Source organism: Pinus tabuliformis, chromosome 1_2 (assembly GCF_031772625.1).
Source record: "Pinus tabuliformis cultivar Carrire ecotype Pingquan chromosome 1_2, CPIR1, whole genome shotgun sequence".
Lineage (NCBI taxonomy): Eukaryota > Viridiplantae > Streptophyta > Pinopsida > Pinales > Pinaceae > Pinus > Pinus tabuliformis.
Genome location: NC_142298.1, coordinates 584,876,323 through 584,895,294, shown reverse-complemented (window position 1 = coordinate 584,895,294; position 18,972 = coordinate 584,876,323). Strand labels below are relative to the sequence as shown.

General features: G+C 37.9%; 1 protein-coding gene across 1 annotated transcript; it reads right to left on the bottom strand.

Annotated features, from left to right (window-relative positions):
• Positions 1-289: 289 nt before the first annotated feature.
• On the bottom strand, positions 290-1,521 carry LOC149207007 (uncharacterized). The gene is made up of 2 exons (XM_089393835.1): positions 874-1,521; positions 290-494 (listed from the first exon to the last, which is right to left on the bottom strand). Exons 1-2 carry the CDS (start codon positions 1,105-1,107, stop codon positions 324-326), a joined length of 405 nt encoding a protein of 134 aa, XP_089249961.1. The 5' UTR covers positions 1,108-1,521; the 3' UTR covers positions 290-323.
• Between the last annotated feature and the right edge of the window lie 17,451 nt (positions 1,522-18,972).

Sequence of the window (18,972 nt, the reverse complement as noted above, 5' to 3'; positions counted from 1 at the left end):
CATATTCACAATAATATGATAACTGTTTCACAACGTGATGGATTATTCACAATAAAATCTTTACTGGCTTCATAAAACAAACCGATTCAAACGGATTCGATCTCATGGATCTGAAAGTCACATACAGGAAAGCACACTGATATGAAAATATGGAAGAGGACAGATGAATCAGTTGACTTCAATTTCAATTTTCATCTGAACCCCATAATGCCACACTAAATATAAAGTTCAAACAACAAAAGAAGCTGAAACCAATGATCAAAAAAATGACTAACTTCTTTACCTAAAGAAGGAAATTATTTTAAATGCTTTGTTGTGGGCAGCTAGTGGTGGTGATGATGGTGGTGTTGTTTTTTTCCATGACCTTCCTTCGTCTGGTGATGCTCGTACAAGGCGTACCCGGTTGCTCCAACTGCAGCAGCTGCTGCAATCTCTGCCTCAATCTTGTGCCTATGAGCGTGCTCTGGATCCTTCTTTGCTTCGTGCATCTCATACTGCATACACAAAATATTATATCAATATTCACATTCATTTTATAACGGTTATCATTATCCTATTGATAATTTAAGCTAATCCTTCCCTTAATTGCAAATTATGGAAATATTTCAGTTCATCCTATTACGAAATATTGCAGAAATCAATAATCAAGTTAAATTTAACAGTGGTTTACCAAAAAAATCACAAGTTTAAACTTTAAATCCCATCGATCGAATTTATTGGCATTATCAACCATCATGATCTCTGTGATATCCCCTATATGTATTGCTTTGTTTTTAATAGATCTCTGTCAGAATTAGCTATGGTATATTAAAATAAATTCAGGTCTGTATATGGGTTGAAAATTGAGATTAAGGACTCGAAAAGATATCTCACCATTGCAAACGCTCCTGCAGCGACTGCTCCCACTTCCGCTACATGCTCCATCTGTTTATGATGTTTCTGCTCCTTCATAGCCCTCTCGTAGTCTACAGCGTACAGATCTGCTCCCTGGGCTGCCGGTTCACCATAGTTAACAATTCCCGGCCTTCTGATTTCCTCTTCGTTCTGATGGTGTCCGCTATGGTGGTGCCCGTGCTCATGATGTTTGTGGTGGTGGTGATGAGACATTCTCTCGTTCAAACACACAGTAATGGAAATCGATCACAGTGGAATGGATACAAAGATTTCTAGTGATTCAGAATATGTAAATGAAGATGAGATTAGAGCAGGCCAGGGAGAGGAGTGTCTTATATAACAAAGAATAGCCCGTCGATGTGGGCTCTAATCTCATCAGCACTGTGAGCAGGAGAAACGAATGCTCGAGAGGGTTGCAGAGGACCTTTTCTAGGAGGGCGAATGGAGCAAATGAATGTTTGGCGCGAGGAATCGTTTGAAAATTAGCGAGCGTTGGTTTGAAAATGCGCCAGCACAGCGGGTGCCAGCTCGGAGGTGGTCGATGGATGGGAGTATTCAGAGCAGCACAAGCACTATCGCATCCATCGACCACTTTCAATTCTGTAGGGCAGCTCGCAGTTATGTTGCTGCTGCAATCAACGGTGTTGAAAATATAATTTCAACTGTGCAACAGTTGAGCCATGCGGCAGCATGAAGACAATAACCGAGCGCTTCACCAAGGATCGGGAGGCAAGAACTTTCAAAAATCAAACTACAGGCTTAAAGATCCGCTTTAACCTCAGCCGTCAGATCTAACTGATCAACGGTCCAGATCGCGTCGGCGTATCGGCAAGTCTGCATATCGGCGGGTTGGAGCATCGGAGGCAGGCAGCGGCAGCGATATGAAATATCGCCGATGAGCGATCGCCGATATCGCATCGGCGAAGTCGCAGCGGAAGGATTTACAAAATGCTTTTGTGTTTGCGATGAGCGATCGCCGATTTCGCTATCGGCACATCGCTATCGGCAATGTCATAGAGTCGGGGCCTTTAACATGAGTTATGTAGCGATGCGATGGAGCGGACCCGACAACATTATAAATAGTTTTTTGATAAACTTTCAAGTCCGCGCTCAGGGCATGTTTAATGTATTTCAGGCATATATATATATGATCGGAGGTATCGGCACACAGTGCGTTCGGCATATCGCAATCGGGGAAACCATGGGTGCAAAACTTTTCATATATGCGCGCTATGCGATGAAGCTCGGACCCGATGGGTTTCCGGAGCCAAACTGTATAATATTTGAAATCCGCCCAAGGCCATTTTTCATGATTTAGCAGTGTTTTGCATATGTTTTCAAATATATGGAGAAACAGAGAATTGGCGCGGAGGCAGTTAAAGTGAGCATGGAACAGTACAGCATAGCAGGTAGAAGCTTTCAATTTACAGCATGGCCGAGAAGGAAGCAGGTTGCGTTCAAGCTCCTGCACATTGAATTTCCAGCGACCACAGTTAATGTTTTTTTTCAGCCGAGGACGAGAAGGACAGCCTCGAGCAGTTCCCAGTATGGGACGCCATTTTTGTTCATTAAAACTACTCAGATTTTGTATGTAAGTTAGTAGTGTGCATTTGTAGTTGTCGGTGTGAGAGTGTGTGACAAAAGTGTAGCGCAGCAGCGCAAGTGAATGTTTTTTACGCAGCAGCGTAGACTGTAATGTATTGTGTGTGTATGTTTTTTTTGTGAATCCCTCTGAGCAGAAGAGGAAGAATATTGTATCAGGCTTTTCAATTTTAATGAATACAGATCCTTGTTTATGAGTGTAATACTCTGTTCTGATAAATAATTTGTAGCTTTCCGCTGTGTGAAGATCCTGGAGAGAAACAGAGCATTGTTCTCTGTGTGCATTTTATATTGTGTTTTTGGGATTTTGACAGAAAAATCCCCAACAGTGGTATCGGAGCTAATCCAGGCTCTTTGAAGCAGTCAAAGAAGCTGAAGGAAAGACTTTTGCTGTAGCACCTTCTCTAGCAGAGCGAAGTTCAGCAAAAGAATCCAAGTTAAAAGAGAAAGAATGGCAGGCACCAGCACCAGCAATAGTATGGGTATGCAGCGCCCACTATTCGATGGCAAAAATTATGACTATTGGGCAATAACAATGAAAGCCCTCTTTGCTTCCCAAGACTTATGGGAAATTGTTGAGGATGGTTTTGAACAACCAGCAGATGAAAATGAGTTTAATGCATTAACTCAGGGAGAGAAGGATCTGTTGAAAAGCCACAAGAAGAAGGATTCAAAAGCCCTTTTCTTTCTGTATCAAGCAGTGCATGGAAGCGTGTTTCCAAGGTTAGCAGCAGCTAAGACATCTAAAGAAGCTTGGCAAACTCTCAAGACAGCCTATCAAGGAATGGAGAAAGTGAAGACAGCAAAACTACAATTGCTGAGAAAAGATTTTGAGAATCTGTGCATGAAGGAGTCAGATAATATTGACTCATTCTTCACTCAAGTAATTGGCCTGGTTACTCAAATAAGATCTCATGGAGAGATGCTTGAAGAAAGGAGGATTGTGGAGAAAATATTGAGGGTCTTACCCTCAAGGTTTGATGCGATTGTCACCACCATTGAAGAGACAAAGGATCTCTCAAACTTTTCAGTTGATGAGCTTCATGCATCACTGATAACACATGAGCAGAGGTTGAGTAGAAATGAAAACTCATCTCTTGAGCAAGCCTTCAAGACCCAGATGTCCTTTGGAAGAGGAAGAGGTCAAGGAAGAGGAAACAAGAGAGGAAGAGGCAGAAGCCAGAACAGAGGTGGAAAGAACAGTTCAGCAAATGCTCAAGGAAGAGGCAGCAATCCAAATCAGAACCAAGGTCAAGGTAGCAGCCAACAAAGTGGACAGCATCATGCTCAAGGACAAAGGTATGAAAAATCCAATGTCCAATGTTATTACTGTAAAAAATATGGGCATTATGCCAGTGAGTGTAGGAAAAAGCAGCATGATATGAGTAATAGATCTAGTGCAAATATTACTAGAGAAAATGTCAGCCAAGGTAATGTGCTGTTAGCTTGTAATATGGCTGAAACAAATAGTGAAGATATTTGGTTTTTAGACTCAGGTTGTAGCAACCATATGACAGGAAACATAGCCTTCTTTTCTGCCCTAGATAAAAATGTGAAATCAGAAGTCACACTAGGAACTGATAGTAAAGTGTCTGTTATGGGAAAAGGGGAGGTAAAAATATTTACAAAGCAAGGAGAAAAGAAAACCATAGCAGATGTTTACTATGTCCCTGGAATGAGATGTAACCTCTTGAGTATTGGACAGCTTGTCCAAAAGGGTTACAATGTTTACTTTGTAAATGATGTGTGCACCATCATGGATATACCACCCAGCAAAAGATGTATTGCTGAAGTGAAGATGACAAGGAACAGGATGTTCCCTCTCCGGATCAGGGCAGATTTGAAGAACAAGAAGGAAATGGCAGCAGTCACCCAAGAGGCCTTCCAAAGCGTGCCAAAGGATGAAAATTGGTTATGGCACTTGAGATTCGGGCATCTAAATTTTGGAGGTCTAAACCTATTAAGCAGAAAAGGAATGGTAAGAGGATTACCTTTGATAGAAAGACCGGACAGTCTTTGTGAAGGTTGTATATTGGGCAAACAACATAGAGAGAGTTTTCCATCAGGGAAAAGCATAAGGGCAAAGGCACCCTTAGAGATTATCCACTCAGATTTGTGTGGACCAATGCAAGCTCCATCATTAGCTGGCAGCCTATATTTCTTGACATTCATTGATGATTTTACAAGAAAGACTTGGATATATTTCCTCAAGAACAAAAGTGAAGTCTTTGAGAAATTCCAAAACTTCAAAACACTTGTGGAAAACCAAAGCGGACTGCACATAAAAGTTTTCAGAACTGATAGAGGAGGTGAGTATATCTCCAAAGAATTCCTGCGGTTTTGTAGAGAAAATGGAATTCACAAGCAGTTTACAGCAAGGTATACCCTGCAGCAAAATGGAGTTGCTGAAAGGAAAAACAGGACCATTATGGATATGGCAAGGAGCATGTTGAAGGCAAAGCATTTGCCAAATGATTATTGGGATGAAGCTGTAAACTGTGCAGTGTATATTTTGAACAGGTGTCCTACAAAAACTGTGATGAACAAAGTGCCAGAAGAAGCATGGAGTGGGAGAAAGCAAGGAGTCACCCACATGAAAGTTTTCGGATGTGTGGCCTATGCACACATTCCAGATCAGCTGAGGAAGAAGTTAGACAGCAAAGGGGAGAAATGTATTTTCATTGGATACAGTGAGGAATCCAAAGCCTACAGGTTGTATATCCCATCTACCAAGAAGTTTTTCGTCAGCAGAGATGTTCAATTCATTGAAGATGAAGCTTGGGATGGAAGCATAGAGAGAACAGTGAATGTTAAGAACTGTTTGTCTCATGATGAAGATGATGAGGAGGTGGCTGAAATGAATCCCCAAACAGCAGCACCAACACAAGAACAGCAAGGTACACCATTGAGGATAAATGAAAGTGCTTCTCCAAGCACACCACGAGGAGGAAATTCAAGTGCATCCTCAAGCACTTGCAGACCAAGTGAAAGAGGTAAAAAGTTCAGAAACTTAAGTGACATTTATAATGAAGGAATGAATTCCTTATTTGCCTTGTATTGTCATGTTGATGATCCTATTCATTTCGAAAATGCAATTAAAGATAAGAAATGGATAGAAGCTATGGATGAGGAGATGAATGCCATAGAGAGAAACAAAACATGGGATTTGGTTGAGCTACCAAAAGGCAAAGAAGTCATTGGTGTGAAATGGGTCTACAAGACCAAGAGCAATGCTGAAGGCAAGATAGAAAGACACAAGGCAAGACTGGTCGTCAAGGGGTACAAGCAGCAGTACGGGAGAGATTATGAGGAGACTTTCGCACCGGTTGCAAGAATGGAAACCGTAAGAGCAGTGCTGTCTATAGCAGCACAAAACAAATGGAAAGTCTACCAAATGGATGTGAAATCAGCATTCCTAAATGGAGTGTTAATGGAAGAGGTTTATGTGGAACAGCCTCTCGGATATGAGAAGAAAGGTGAAGAGCACAAAGTGTGCAAATTGAAGAAAGCTCTTTATGGGCTGAAGCAAGCGCCAAGAGCATGGTACAGCAGGATAGATTCATATCTATTGGAAAATGAATTTGACAAGTGTGAAGGAGAACCCACAGTCTACATCAAAGAAAAAGATGGTAAAATTTTAATTGTTGTCTTGTATGTAGATGATGTTATTTTCACTGGAAATGATATTTATCTTATTGAGAATTTTAAATCAGTCATGAAAGAGGAATTTGAAATGACTGACATGGGTTTCTTGAGATACTTCTTAGGCATAGAAGTAGATCAAAATGAAAAAGGAATTTTTATCTCACAAGCTAGATATGTAAATCAAGTGTTGAGCAGATTTAACATGCAAGAATGCAAGGCAGCAATCACTCCCACAGTAATGGGATTAAAGCTCAGCAGAGAGGACAACAGCAAGGATTTTGATCCTAGCTTGTATAAAAGCATTGTGGGCAGCCTTATGTATTTAACAGCAACTAGGCCTGATTTAATGTATGCTGTTAGTTTAATTTCCAGATTTATGGAGAGGCCAAAGGAGGCACATTGGCAGGCAGCAAAAAGAATTTTAAGGTATGTCAAAGGTACCAAAATGTTTGGCATATTATATAGTGTCTCAGAAAATTCAAATTTGGTTGGATACACTGATAGCGATTGGGCTGGAAGTGTGGATGATCGGAAAAGCACATCCGGTTATCTTTTTCACATGGGTTCAGGAGCCATTTCATGGGCTTCCAAGAAACAGCCAATTGTGGCGTTGTCTATAGCAGAGGCAGAGTACGTGGCAGCTACAGCAGCAGCATGTCAAGCAGTGTGGATGAGAAGGATGTTGAGAAGCCTAGGCCAAGAGCAGGCAAAAGCAACAGTAATTTATTGTGACAACAGCTCTGCTATTGCACTGTCCAAGAATTCTGTGTTTCACAAACGAACCAAACACATTGACACAAAGTTCCATTACATCAGAGTATTGGTGGTTAATTGAGAAATCAGTTTACAACATTGCAGGACTCAGGAACAGCTTGCAGATATTTTAACAAAGCCTTTGGATCAGAAAAGCTTTGAATTTTTGAGGAAGTGTTTGGGTATGATTGAAGGCCCGACAGTTGAAATTAAAGGGGAGTGTTGAAAATATAATTTCAACTGTGCAACAGTTGAGCCATGCGGCAGCATGAAGACAATAACCGAGCGCTTCACCAAGGATCGGGAGGCAAGAACTTTCAAAAATCAAACTGCAGGCTTAAAGATCCGCTTTAACCTCAGCCGTCAGATCTAACCGATCAACGGTCCAGATCGCGTCGGCGTATCGGCAAGTCTGCATATCGGCGGGTTGGAGCATCGGAGGCAGGCAGCGGCAGCGATATGAAATATCGCCGATGAGCGATCGCCGATATCGCATCGGCGAAGTCGCAGCGGAAGGATTTACAAAATGCTTTTGTGTTTGCGATGAGCGATCACCGATTTCGCTATCGGCACATCGCTATCGGCAATGTCATAGAGTCGGGGCCTTTAACATGAGTTATGTAGCGATGCGATGGAGCGGACCCGACAACATTATAAATAGTTTTTTGATAAACTTTCAAGTCCGCGCTCAGGGCATGTTTAATGTATTTCAGGCATATATATATATGATCGGAGGTATCGGCACACAGTGCGTTCGGCATATCGCAATCGGGGAAACCATGGGTGCAAAACTTTTCATATATGCGCGCTATGCGATGAAGCTCGGACCCGATGGGTTTCCGGAGCCAAACTGTATAATATTTGAAATTCGGCCAAGGCCATTTTTCATGATTTAGCAGTGTTTTGCATATGTTTTCAAATATATGGAGAAACAGAGAATTGGCGCGGAGGCAGTTAAAGTGAGCATGGAACAGTACAGCATAGCAGGTAGAAGCTTTCAATTTACAGCATGGCCGAGAAGGAAGCAGGTTGCGTTCAAGCTCCTGCACATTGAATTTCCAGCGACCACAGTTAATGTTTTTTGTCAGCCGAGGACGAGAAGGACAGCCTCGAGCAGTTCCCAGTATGGGACGCCATTTTTGTTCATTAAAACTACTCAAATTTTGTATGTAAGTTAGTAGTGTGCATTTGTAGTTGTCGGTGTGAGAGTGTGTGACAAAAAAAAGGTGTAGCGCAGCAGCGCAAGTGAATGTTTTTTACGCAGCAGCGTAGACTGTAATGTATTGTGTGTGTATGTTTTTTTTGTGAATCCCTCTGAGCAGAAGAGGAAGAATATTGTATCAGGCTTTTCAATTTTAATGAATACAGATCCTTGTTTATGAGTGTAATACTCTGTTCTGATAAATAATTTGTAGCTTTCCGCTGTGTGAAGATCCTGGAGAGAAACAGAGCATTGTTCTCTGTGTGCATTTTATATTGTGTTTTTGGGATTTTGACAGAAAAATCCCCAACAAACGGTTGGGCAGCTAGAGTCCGAGGGTGTTATGGAGAGAGGCAGATTAAATCCATCAACGAGAGAGATGTCATATGTGTCTCGACCGTTGGCCCCATTCAGACTATATTCAGCCAGCGTTGCAGGAGACCGTCCAGCGGCTTGACAGCTGAGCAAGCGGCCGCAGTCACCAGTGTTGCAGCTGCCTTTACCAGACGCGTCAAAAGAGCAGCCCGTACGTCCCCAAACTCTCCCTGCACTTGTCCCTGTGGGCACGTCCACACTCCATGACTGGCCTTGTGTGAGCGCTTGACTGCCACCTACGGCAATTCCCGCGCCCCACACAGTGAACGAACACTTATTCTGGATCACAAATGTTGCAGCTTCAACTCCTGCGGTTGGGAAAGCAAACACATATTTATTGATGACATATAAGTAAGATATACACATCGCTCGTTAACGTAATTCTCATAAAATAGAGTAGATTTGAATTGGGGGAGTACCACCTTGAAGATAAACCAGTAATCCTAAAGCTAGAGTTGCTGCAACTGAAACCGAAATATCTATTGTTCTTCCCCCCATTGCTAAGACCAGGAAGCAAGTTAAACACAATACAATGAACAAACACTACTCAAACACGCGCAATCAATTGCAAATGAGCTTTGCTTGGTTTTTATGCACGGATACCACAGGCCAGTCACACGCTATATACCTAGACAAGGTAGTAGCGATCCACACACATGAACCGAGGAGTAGCGTACGAAACACGGATGAAGTTCAGATAATATTATTGTCTTTTGTTGGCGCGCAGTGTCGAAAATTCCAGAGCTACAGTAAACCACGAGACGGAGTAAGCTAATCCTCTTGGAAAATTACTTGCGTACCCTCTTTTGGCCGTAAAATTTACATGAATAAGCAGAGATTTGAAATATAATAGCAGCATTAGTAGGGTTCAAATTTATCCCTTTTTTAAAATCCCAAACATCCCTATAAACTCCCGACTTCTACCAAAATCAATAACTAAGACTTCTACCAAAATCAGTAACTTAGAAAGTATGGCCACGTGATTACCCGGTCCGTAATAGGCGCCGCTGCCCATGTGTTATTTTCGCCTTCTTTTTTGGTTTTTCAAAGCTGTTAATTCGTAATTTGTTTTCGTCAAGGATGGAATTTGGTTGTATATTGAATTCCTTGTGGATTTTCGAAGGTGTTATCTGTAATTTGTTTTCGTCGAAGGATATAATTTGGTTGTGTATATTGAATGCAATGTTAGTAAAGACCAACAACTCGAGTTTACTTGTCTTTTTTTGCCGACCCAACGCTGCATAAAAGACCTATAATCTCACAGTGTGACAGTTTTTACCTGAAGAAGTATAATCTCCCTGTCAAGCAGGAATGCTCAATCACTATATGCAGAGGATTGCTATCATTGGGAACTATGCAATCACTGATAGTGAGAATTGTACAATCGTTGTTGGCGGGGACTGCGCAATCACTGAGGGTAAGGATTAGGCAATAACTATTGGCAGGACGGCACAATCATTATTGGCATGGACTGTACATCGACTGCTAACAAAGAGTGTGCAGCACGGTCATTATGAAGTTCACTTAGTTTATCTTTGCATGTGCACTTGTGAAGACGTTAAGAACTGGGCATGTGAAAGCAAGTAGATGGACACTTAAGGTTTTTGAAGAAGACTTGAGCATTTAGATAACATGATCGAGCATGATATTAATGGCTTGAAACGAAAGATGACATGATCTAAAGAGGCTCCAAAAATTTAAAGATAAGGAAAATTTTAAATGAGGTTGTAGAAACTACAACAATTTCATAACCCCACTTAAATAACCCCACTTAAGTGTATCTTGGTCTTGAGCAATGTTAATTTTATGAATTTGTAATCTTTGAGCATATCTCGGTCTTGAGAAATGAGCAATGTCAATTTTATGACTTTGAAACCCTTGAGAAGGAGAGGGCTGGGCAGTCAAGCTTGGGTGCGTCAGCCAATCCTCTATCACTTTCTACCTCTCCAAATCATAGGTTATGGTTTCCATAAATCTTCGAGTGTAGTATAATGTTTCTCTAAATTAAGTTAGCCCTCGGAGTTCCCCATTGTCCTAGCCATGGCATCTATTTCCAAGTTTTTTTTCCAGCAAAGAGTGGTATAGACATTCCTAATCTCACATAAGGCATGGCTTTCACATAAGGCATGGCTTTGGATAAGACTCTAGTTTTTCTGGGCTAAATTCCATATTGAGGAGCTTAAGAGATACTCTATAGCTCTTAAATATTCAAACTGAAAAATAATGTGATAATATTTCTTGTCCCGAATTTCATTTCCTCTCTTAAACCACCTCGACTATAGTTTAGCTCCCAATAACATATTCAAGATATTCAGACCTCTCAATTCCAAACCCAAACCAGTTTGGGGACAAAGATTTTCCCAAACAACGATTGACCATTTGTATTTTCTTAGCTCCTCTCCATAGAGAATCTCTATAAAGGGAACAATGGATTTGCATATTTTATTTATTTTTGTTAATCAGTTTTCCTTCTTCCATTATGAAGGCACTAGTGCGTCATCCATAATGATATGTTGTTTCTATTTTAATCACGGTTCTACAAAGCCCTAATGGATTTGCATATTTTATTTATTTTGTTAATCAGTTTTCCTTCTTCCATTATGAAGGCACTAGTGCCTCATCCATAATGATATGTTGTTTCTATTTTAATCACGGTTCTACAAAGCCCTAGAGGGATCAAAGCTTTCCAGATTCAAACTTATTTTAGAATGTAAAAATTGAAAAATTATTTAAAAATCAGTAGATTGATTTTTTCAAAGATATATATATATATATATATATATATATAACATTTTTGAAATTATAAATAGATTAAAATTTTAAATTCAAAGATTCAATACCTTGAAAATCTCCATATACAGTTCTAATAAATTATGCCTTGTAACTAGTTACAAAAATATTTGATAATTTTTAGAAAAAATAAAGAATAAGAAATTTAAAAAATTTTAACATATAATTTTTTTTATTTTTTTTTTTATATAATATATAGATAAATTATATTTAGATAATAGATTTATCTTATTTTATTAGTTTTATATATATATATAAAATATGAAATTTTGTTTCTTATTGGCGCAGATTTTTATTTGGAAAATATTTTGTTATTTTTAAATGAACCACATTATTATTTTGAAAGAAATTTTTAGAAAATATTTTGTTTTTTTTTAAATGATAAGCACGTTATTATTTTGAAAGAGATTTTATTTTAAAAAGGAAGCAGTCAACTGGAGATTGAGCAAGGAAAATCATGTTATAGAATGCAGTTGGAGGAATTATATATATGAGATTATCGTCTTTTCTTGGCGCGCGGTGCGGAAAATTTCAGAGATACCATAAACCACGCCACGGAGTAAGCTAATCCTCTCAGTAAATTACCTGCGAACCTCCTTTTTGGCCATAAACTTTACATGAATTATTAGAAATTTGAAGCATAATTGCAGTTTTAGATGTTCAAGTCTATAAGCAAAATTGCGACTATATTCAAAAGATTTGTCCCTTCAAAAAGTTGTGACTATAGTATTTGGTTTCCCAAGATTTTAGAAGTGACATGAGTTATTATAGTCCGTTAGAGAGTGTACATTGGATGATCATGAGGTGTGTTGGAGTCGAATTCCACAAAATATTGTGGAAATATACTCCATTTGTATTTGTATTAGTTTTCACTTTCAAAGTAAAATAAATGGGATTATAAAATGGAGTTGTCTATAATGCGACATTTTGGAGATTCCGGTGAATGCGGAAGAAATTGAAGTTAAATTTTGATTTGTTGCAGTTAAAATGGTTTTTTAACTGCATATTTGGATTCAGCACCTTGAAAAATCCCTCAAATGCTTTGATTGTGCAGAAACTAGCTATCAAACTTGCGATTCCAATAAATTGCTGCTGGATTTTAACCAGAAAAACTTCCAAAAAACGCATTATAAACAACTGCTTATAAAATAAGACATCCTCAACATTCGTTTCCACTATTTGGTGATGAAGCGGCACATCACTATTGTAAAAAAGGAGAAAAGTAAACAGATACGAAATGAAAACTCGCACGAGTAATGGCCAAGACAGTAACGAAGGACTACAATGAAAATAGTTACTACCAGATCTCACAATTAAAAATAAATAAATAAATATACAAAATACAAAATAATAATACTATAAAATTTAATGGATAGATTTATAATAATATATAGAAAGATAGAAAGTTAAAAAAATATAATATATAGATTAGATCACATGAATTGATAATTAAGATTAATTTTTTTTAGTAAATTTATATGAACTCAAATAAATTAGCGCAGCAAAAAAAATGATGCGTGTTAGCATTAATTTTAATAAATGGAAAAAATAAAACATATATTTCCGCCGAGGGAAATCAATAATACATCAAATTTCAATTTCTCGCAAAAATAAAACATATATTTTCAGCGAGGGAAATCAATAATGCATCAAATTTTAATTTCGACTTCAATTTGATAAAGTAAAATAAATTTTAATAGTTATAATTATAGAATTAGAAAGGATTTATTATAAAAAAAAATATAAGGTGAAGGTAGGATTACTTTATTGTAAGATAAAAGTGTTATAGATCCTTATAAACATATACAAAATAACACATTGTAATACACTTATTCATTTATTAGAATTAAGCTAGTTGAGATTGTTAATATTGTATTTAAAGTTAAACATTAAAGTAAAGGAAGTGTGTTGTGATAGATTGTTATGATTGTACTTGTTTTGTTGTTTATCACCTCTCTTTCATTCACACTTATACTTTCAAACTATTAGCAGACTCGATTTATGCATATTCTTCAAGATGAATGCAACTGCAGTCTATACATTGTAAAACTCACATTGTAAAACTCTTGTAAAGCTCTTGTTGTAAAACAATTATCTTCAAACACAAGTTTCTTCAAACAAAAGTTTTTCAGTTTTGATGAAATTTAAAATGTGTTGGTGCATTTGAATCTTGTTGGATTGTGTACGTGGTTTTGAGTAGGAAATGTATAATAACGTTTAATTTATCTATAACACATAACACATTGCATTAATAAGGAGCCACATAGGTTTTAATAAATTTAGAAAGTAACTAATGTCAAGATGAGGGGATCATGAGTTTGAATCCCTTGCTTTATGTTTAAAAAAACAACTGTGAAACCCCTTTTGTGCATTTATTCTATGAACAATATTATTCACGCATTCAAATTGTTTTACTCCACCTACAGAGTCAAGCCAAAAATGGCATCTCGACTATGTTCTTGATGAATGTAACCCCAATCTATGATTTGTTTATATATTCATCTTGCGACACAAACATCTTCTGCCGCTAGGGTTTTCCCTCTCAGTCGTTATCTTCAAAACCCCTAAGGTGTAGCCTCGCATTGGTTTTGTGACACTGAATACAACACTGGCAGGTGGTACGCTTGCCAAAGACATCAACAGTCCATGGTGCAGCAGATTTTAGTACTTGAATCTTGCCTTTATGGAACTGTAGACCTAATAAAGGAGAATTTTTCCGTTGGTCCAAGTATTACGATTTCTTATTATGTTTATTCACAAGATGAAAAAAAAACAATACAAAAAGGAGGAATAAGCGGTAGTGTCGGTCTGCGGTGCCATATTTGTGAAGAATAACAAGGATTCGGGTCTGCGATGTCATCGATTTGGGTCTATGGTTCAATCATCTCTGTGGTTCGAAATTTGGTTTTATAAAAATCTTGTGTTAGGTTTGCGAATTGGGTTTGTGGTACGATTTTTCCAAATACTTTTCCAATCTTTGCGGTCTCAGCCATTCATCTTTCTAGATCCAATCCGATCTACGAGCTATGGTTCGATCCAATCTGGGGCACGTGCGGTCTGCGGTTCGGTTTGTTGATATCAAGTGCACACATTCCTTATATTTTTCTAATACATTTTTACTTATATATTTTCAAGTATGAATAATTCACCACAACTACCAAATATTACCAAAGGTAGACCTAGCACAGTTACTCTATGCCTTTATGAGTATATAGAGTCTTTAGAGAAACATAGAGAAGAAAGAGAAGTCAAGCTACAAACAGAGTTAGAAGCCATGTTGGAAAATAAATTCACATCTCTTGAAGACAAGATCCAAAAACAAATAGAAAATAAAATAGAACTATTGGAGAATAAAATGGAGGCAATGGACACAAGGTTGCAGGTTATAGAAAAACAAAACCAAGATACGAACCAAACATCTCAGCAAGGAGATGTTGATACTTTAGAGAGTCTTAAAATGAAGGACATGATTAAAGACCTAGAAAAAAAAGTTAATAGCCGCCTCATCCTAAAAATTGTGACATGTAAATTAGATATCAAACCAATTAAAGATGAAATGAAAAAATTGATAGAATTAGACGATGAGCATAACAAAAGGGCCTTGAGGCTTATAATCTTCCATTTGCGAGAGGAGGTAGACGAGGATACTTTAGCCATAGCCCAGACATAATTACATAATCGATTACAAATTGAAACAACGTGTTTCACAGAAGCAACAAGGTTGGGGAAATTAACTGAGAATAAAGGAAGGTTGATCCGAATAAAGGTGAGCTCTACTGACCATAAGTATGACATACTTACTAAAACCTCAAGTCTAAAAGGAACAGGAATATTTATAAATGAAGATCTCATTCTCGAAGATCAAGCAGAATTAAAAAAGGAGGTTCAAAAGGTAAAAGAAGCTAGGAAGGAAGGAAAATGGGCAATAATCAGAAATAGAAAAGCTGTTATTCTAGATAGAAACCAAAAAGATAGTAATAAATCGCAATTTAACATGCTCTGGATTCTTTCTTAGAACTACTAGGGCTTTCCATGGAACAAAGGCCCCAAGCTAAGTTGGATCTTGAATGATGTTGATATTATATTACTTGTTGAAACTTGGGAGCACGAAGAATCTAAGGTCCCTAACATAGATGGATTTTCACTATGGTCTACCTGGAACAAGCGATCCTCCCGTAGAGGCATTGGGGGTATAGCTTGTTGCATTAAGATGAAAATCTCCCCCCCATGCTAGGATTTATAAAAACAACCCTTACAACCAATATAGTTGGATAGAGATTACTAACATTAATGATAAAAAGACCTACATCGCAATTTTTTATTCCCCGCCCATCAATTCTAACTTCTATAAGAAAAAGAATCTAGATAAAAATAGTCCTTACAATGGTTTAGAGAATGACATTTATAGCCTAAGGAATGAAGGTAATATCCCTTTAATGGGTGACTTTAATGCTCGAACTTCAAGAAAACAAGTTATTCTTCTAACCAATCATTCCAACCCTAATCCTCTTTGGTCAGACGAAGACCCTACTCTGGCTAGTTGGTACAAATGCAGCTCTAAAGACCTCGGGGAGAATTTATTTGGGTTGGAGCTAGTCAAGCTCTGTAGTGCTCAGGATCTCATAATTTGCAATGGTCTAAAGAAGTGGCCCAATTCCAGTCATATGACCGGCATCCATGGGCTTGGTAGCAGCGTGGTAGACTATGTTATTTCCGATCTCCCTTTATATAATGAAGTAATAAATTTTGACATCTTAAACAACCACGAGCCTGACTATGATCATGGGCCTTTACTTATAGCTCTCAATTCTGTCATGCATAGAGATCCCATAGAAGACAATCCTTATAGCCACAAGAGCTTAATATTTGATAGAAATAAAAATGATCTCTTTCTAAATGAATTAAAAACTAATTTGCTTCCTTTATCTAGTATAGACAACATAGAAGACCTCTATCATAATTTTACTACAACCCTCTCATATTCTATTAACAAGTTCTCAATTGAAGATTCAAGTAATAAGAGAAATAGAAAAACCAACCCATGGTATGACCAAGATTGTAAAAGTGCGAGGAGAGAAATTAAGGAAGTTGTTGATGAACCTCTTAAAATTGGCAAGATAAAAATATACAAAGCCCTAACTAAAAGGAAAAAAAGGCAGTATATTCATAAAAGACAAGAGAATCTCTTACACCTCTCTAAGGTGTAAGAGATTCTGGAGGCAGATTCTAACTAGGATAACTTTGAAACCCTGCTCACAACGAAAGAAGTTTTCTCATTAGAAAACATTGATTTTGGGGTTAAACACCTGGCAAATGGGAAAGCTAAGGACATTGAAGGTTACCAGGCAGAAATCTTAAAAATTGGAGGTCTTGTTCTCATCCCCACATCCACAAGCTTTTCAATCGAGCGATCAAGCAAGGGTTCCCTAAACCATGGACTCATAGCCTCATTATCCCTATTTTTGAAAGTGGGGATACAAATAACCCCTCTAATTATCGAACAACTATGATCAGCCCTCTCTTAGCCAAGTTATATGGTATTATTTTGGAAAAGAAGTTGAGCATATGGCTTGAAAGTGAAGGTAAGTGGGCTAAAGTCCAAGCGGGTTTTAGAAGGCATCACTCAACAACGGACCACCTCGTTACACTTAGGATCATTGTTGAGCAATGTCGTAATGATATATCCAATCTCTTTTGTTGCTTTGTGGACTTTAGAAAGGCTTTTGATATGGTTCCTAGAAATAACCTATGGAATAGATTAGAAGAGCTAAAGGTTCCTTTCGAGTTGAGAGTTGCCACTATAAGGTTATACGAGAATGTAATTACCAAGTTAAAGAGCAATGAGGGGTGGTCAAAAAATATTAAATGTAATATCAGAGTTAAACAAGGTTTCCCCCTCTCCCCTACCCTATTTGGCATTTACATCAACAAGCTAGAAGGTTGTTTAGAGGAAGCAGGCTGTACTGGCACGATCTTAGCTCGGATAGTCATCATCCTTCTTCTATATGCTGATGACATTTTTCGTCTCGCAAGGTGCCCATATGATCTTGAAGCAACTTAGACTTCTGAAGGATTTTAGCTCTACCATGGGTATGACTGTTAACACTCACAAAACAAAAGTTATGATTATCAAACCCAAGAAGGACACTTACGCTAATTTTATGTATGGAAATAGTCACTTGGAGGAAGTATCTTCTTACAAGTACCTAGGAATTGATATTCATCACAAGCTCAACTAGAACTATAGCATTGAGAAAAGGACTAATGGGGGATGGAAAGCTTATTTTGGTCTTGAAAATAATTGTAAAATGACAAACCTCGTAATGTGGGATAGAAAGAAGTTCCTCTTTGAAACGTTAGTCACTCCTATTATCTTATATGGATGTGAGATTTGGCGTTGCAACATCTCTAGAGAATCCTGGAGAAAGATTGAGCAAATCCAGAAGCATCTTATAACGTATAACCTCAAAATTAAAAGAAATACACCCTATCCTATTCTCCTTATAGAAGTGGTTCTTTCCCCTATCGAGAGCCTAGCTATGACTAGGCTTCTGTTGTGCAAGCACAAACTCAATAACATAGGAGACCATAGAATTCCTAAGCTAGCTTTAAATTCCAGCCAAAACCAAAAAGGGCTCAAACTGTAGAAATTCCCACTGTAGATCAACAGATTATGCAATAGACTAAAGCAAAATACAAGATCTACTTCTACAACAAACTCTGTGGAAGCTTAATCGAATTGAACAAGATCAATGAGAACACATATAACTGAGAATGAGAAGCAATCACACATAACGCAGAAATATAATCCAGGGAAAGCCTCACCCTAAAACCCCAATCTTTGTATTATCATATAAGTGGAAAATAGTCACAGAATTACACAAATCCTTAGCTTGGAAGCCAACCAGCTCTCAGTATAATCCCTCTGCTACTCATAGACAAGTAAAGGCCTCTCACAAACCTTCTCCTCTGCCCTCCAAGCCTCATATTTCCTTGTGTTTTTTCTTGGGGTTCAGTGCTTCTAAACATATGAATTCCACCTCACACTACTCACTTGGCCCAGTAGTAACTACACAATCCTGAAGGAGATAAATCCTTTTGCATAGATGAGTTTCCTTTATAGGAAAAATCCATCCAACTGATAGTACGTTCTCCATCCTCTGATCTCAACTAGGTCTCTATCTAAACTGACATGCATGAGTTATTTATGGGAGAATATTCATTTATCTGAAGTGTAGCAGTTACATGCATGCAAGCATTAACTCACTGAACTCAAAATTAATTCCACAAACTATTTGAATTAATATAACTGGACTTGACTCAGTTAACTGAGCCAACTAATTACAACTCATCCTTATCTCTTTAATTGATGGATAAATTCCTCAATCAATGGAGAAACTATTGCATGTCCCCACATAGACTTCATGTTTGATTTTCCTTAACTAATTAACTCAAGAAGAAATAATTAATTATTTTACAAACAGTTTCTAAGATCAAATTCTAATTTTACTTCACTATTTTAGTTCAGGGACTAACTAAAATAGGAATCTATCCCGAACTGCTAAAATAGCAATGATATTTTTAGCACTTTCATTTTTCATTCCTTGTTGTTCAGTCTAGCAATGGTACTTGAACTGCTATTTATAGCAGTGTTATTTTTAGCACTTCTGTTTTTAGCATTTCTTGTTGCCATTTTCAACACTCCCTCTCAA

Bases quoted from the DNA above. Each gene is read 5' to 3' on its own strand.
- LOC149207007 (XM_089393835.1), bottom strand. From the start codon at position 1,107: ATGTCTCATCACCACCACCACAAACATCATGAGCACGGGCACCACCAT. The intron at 495-873 runs GTGAGATATCTT...TTGTGTATGCAG, and splicing joins CTGCAGGAGCGTTTGCAATG to TATGAGATGCACGAAGCAAA.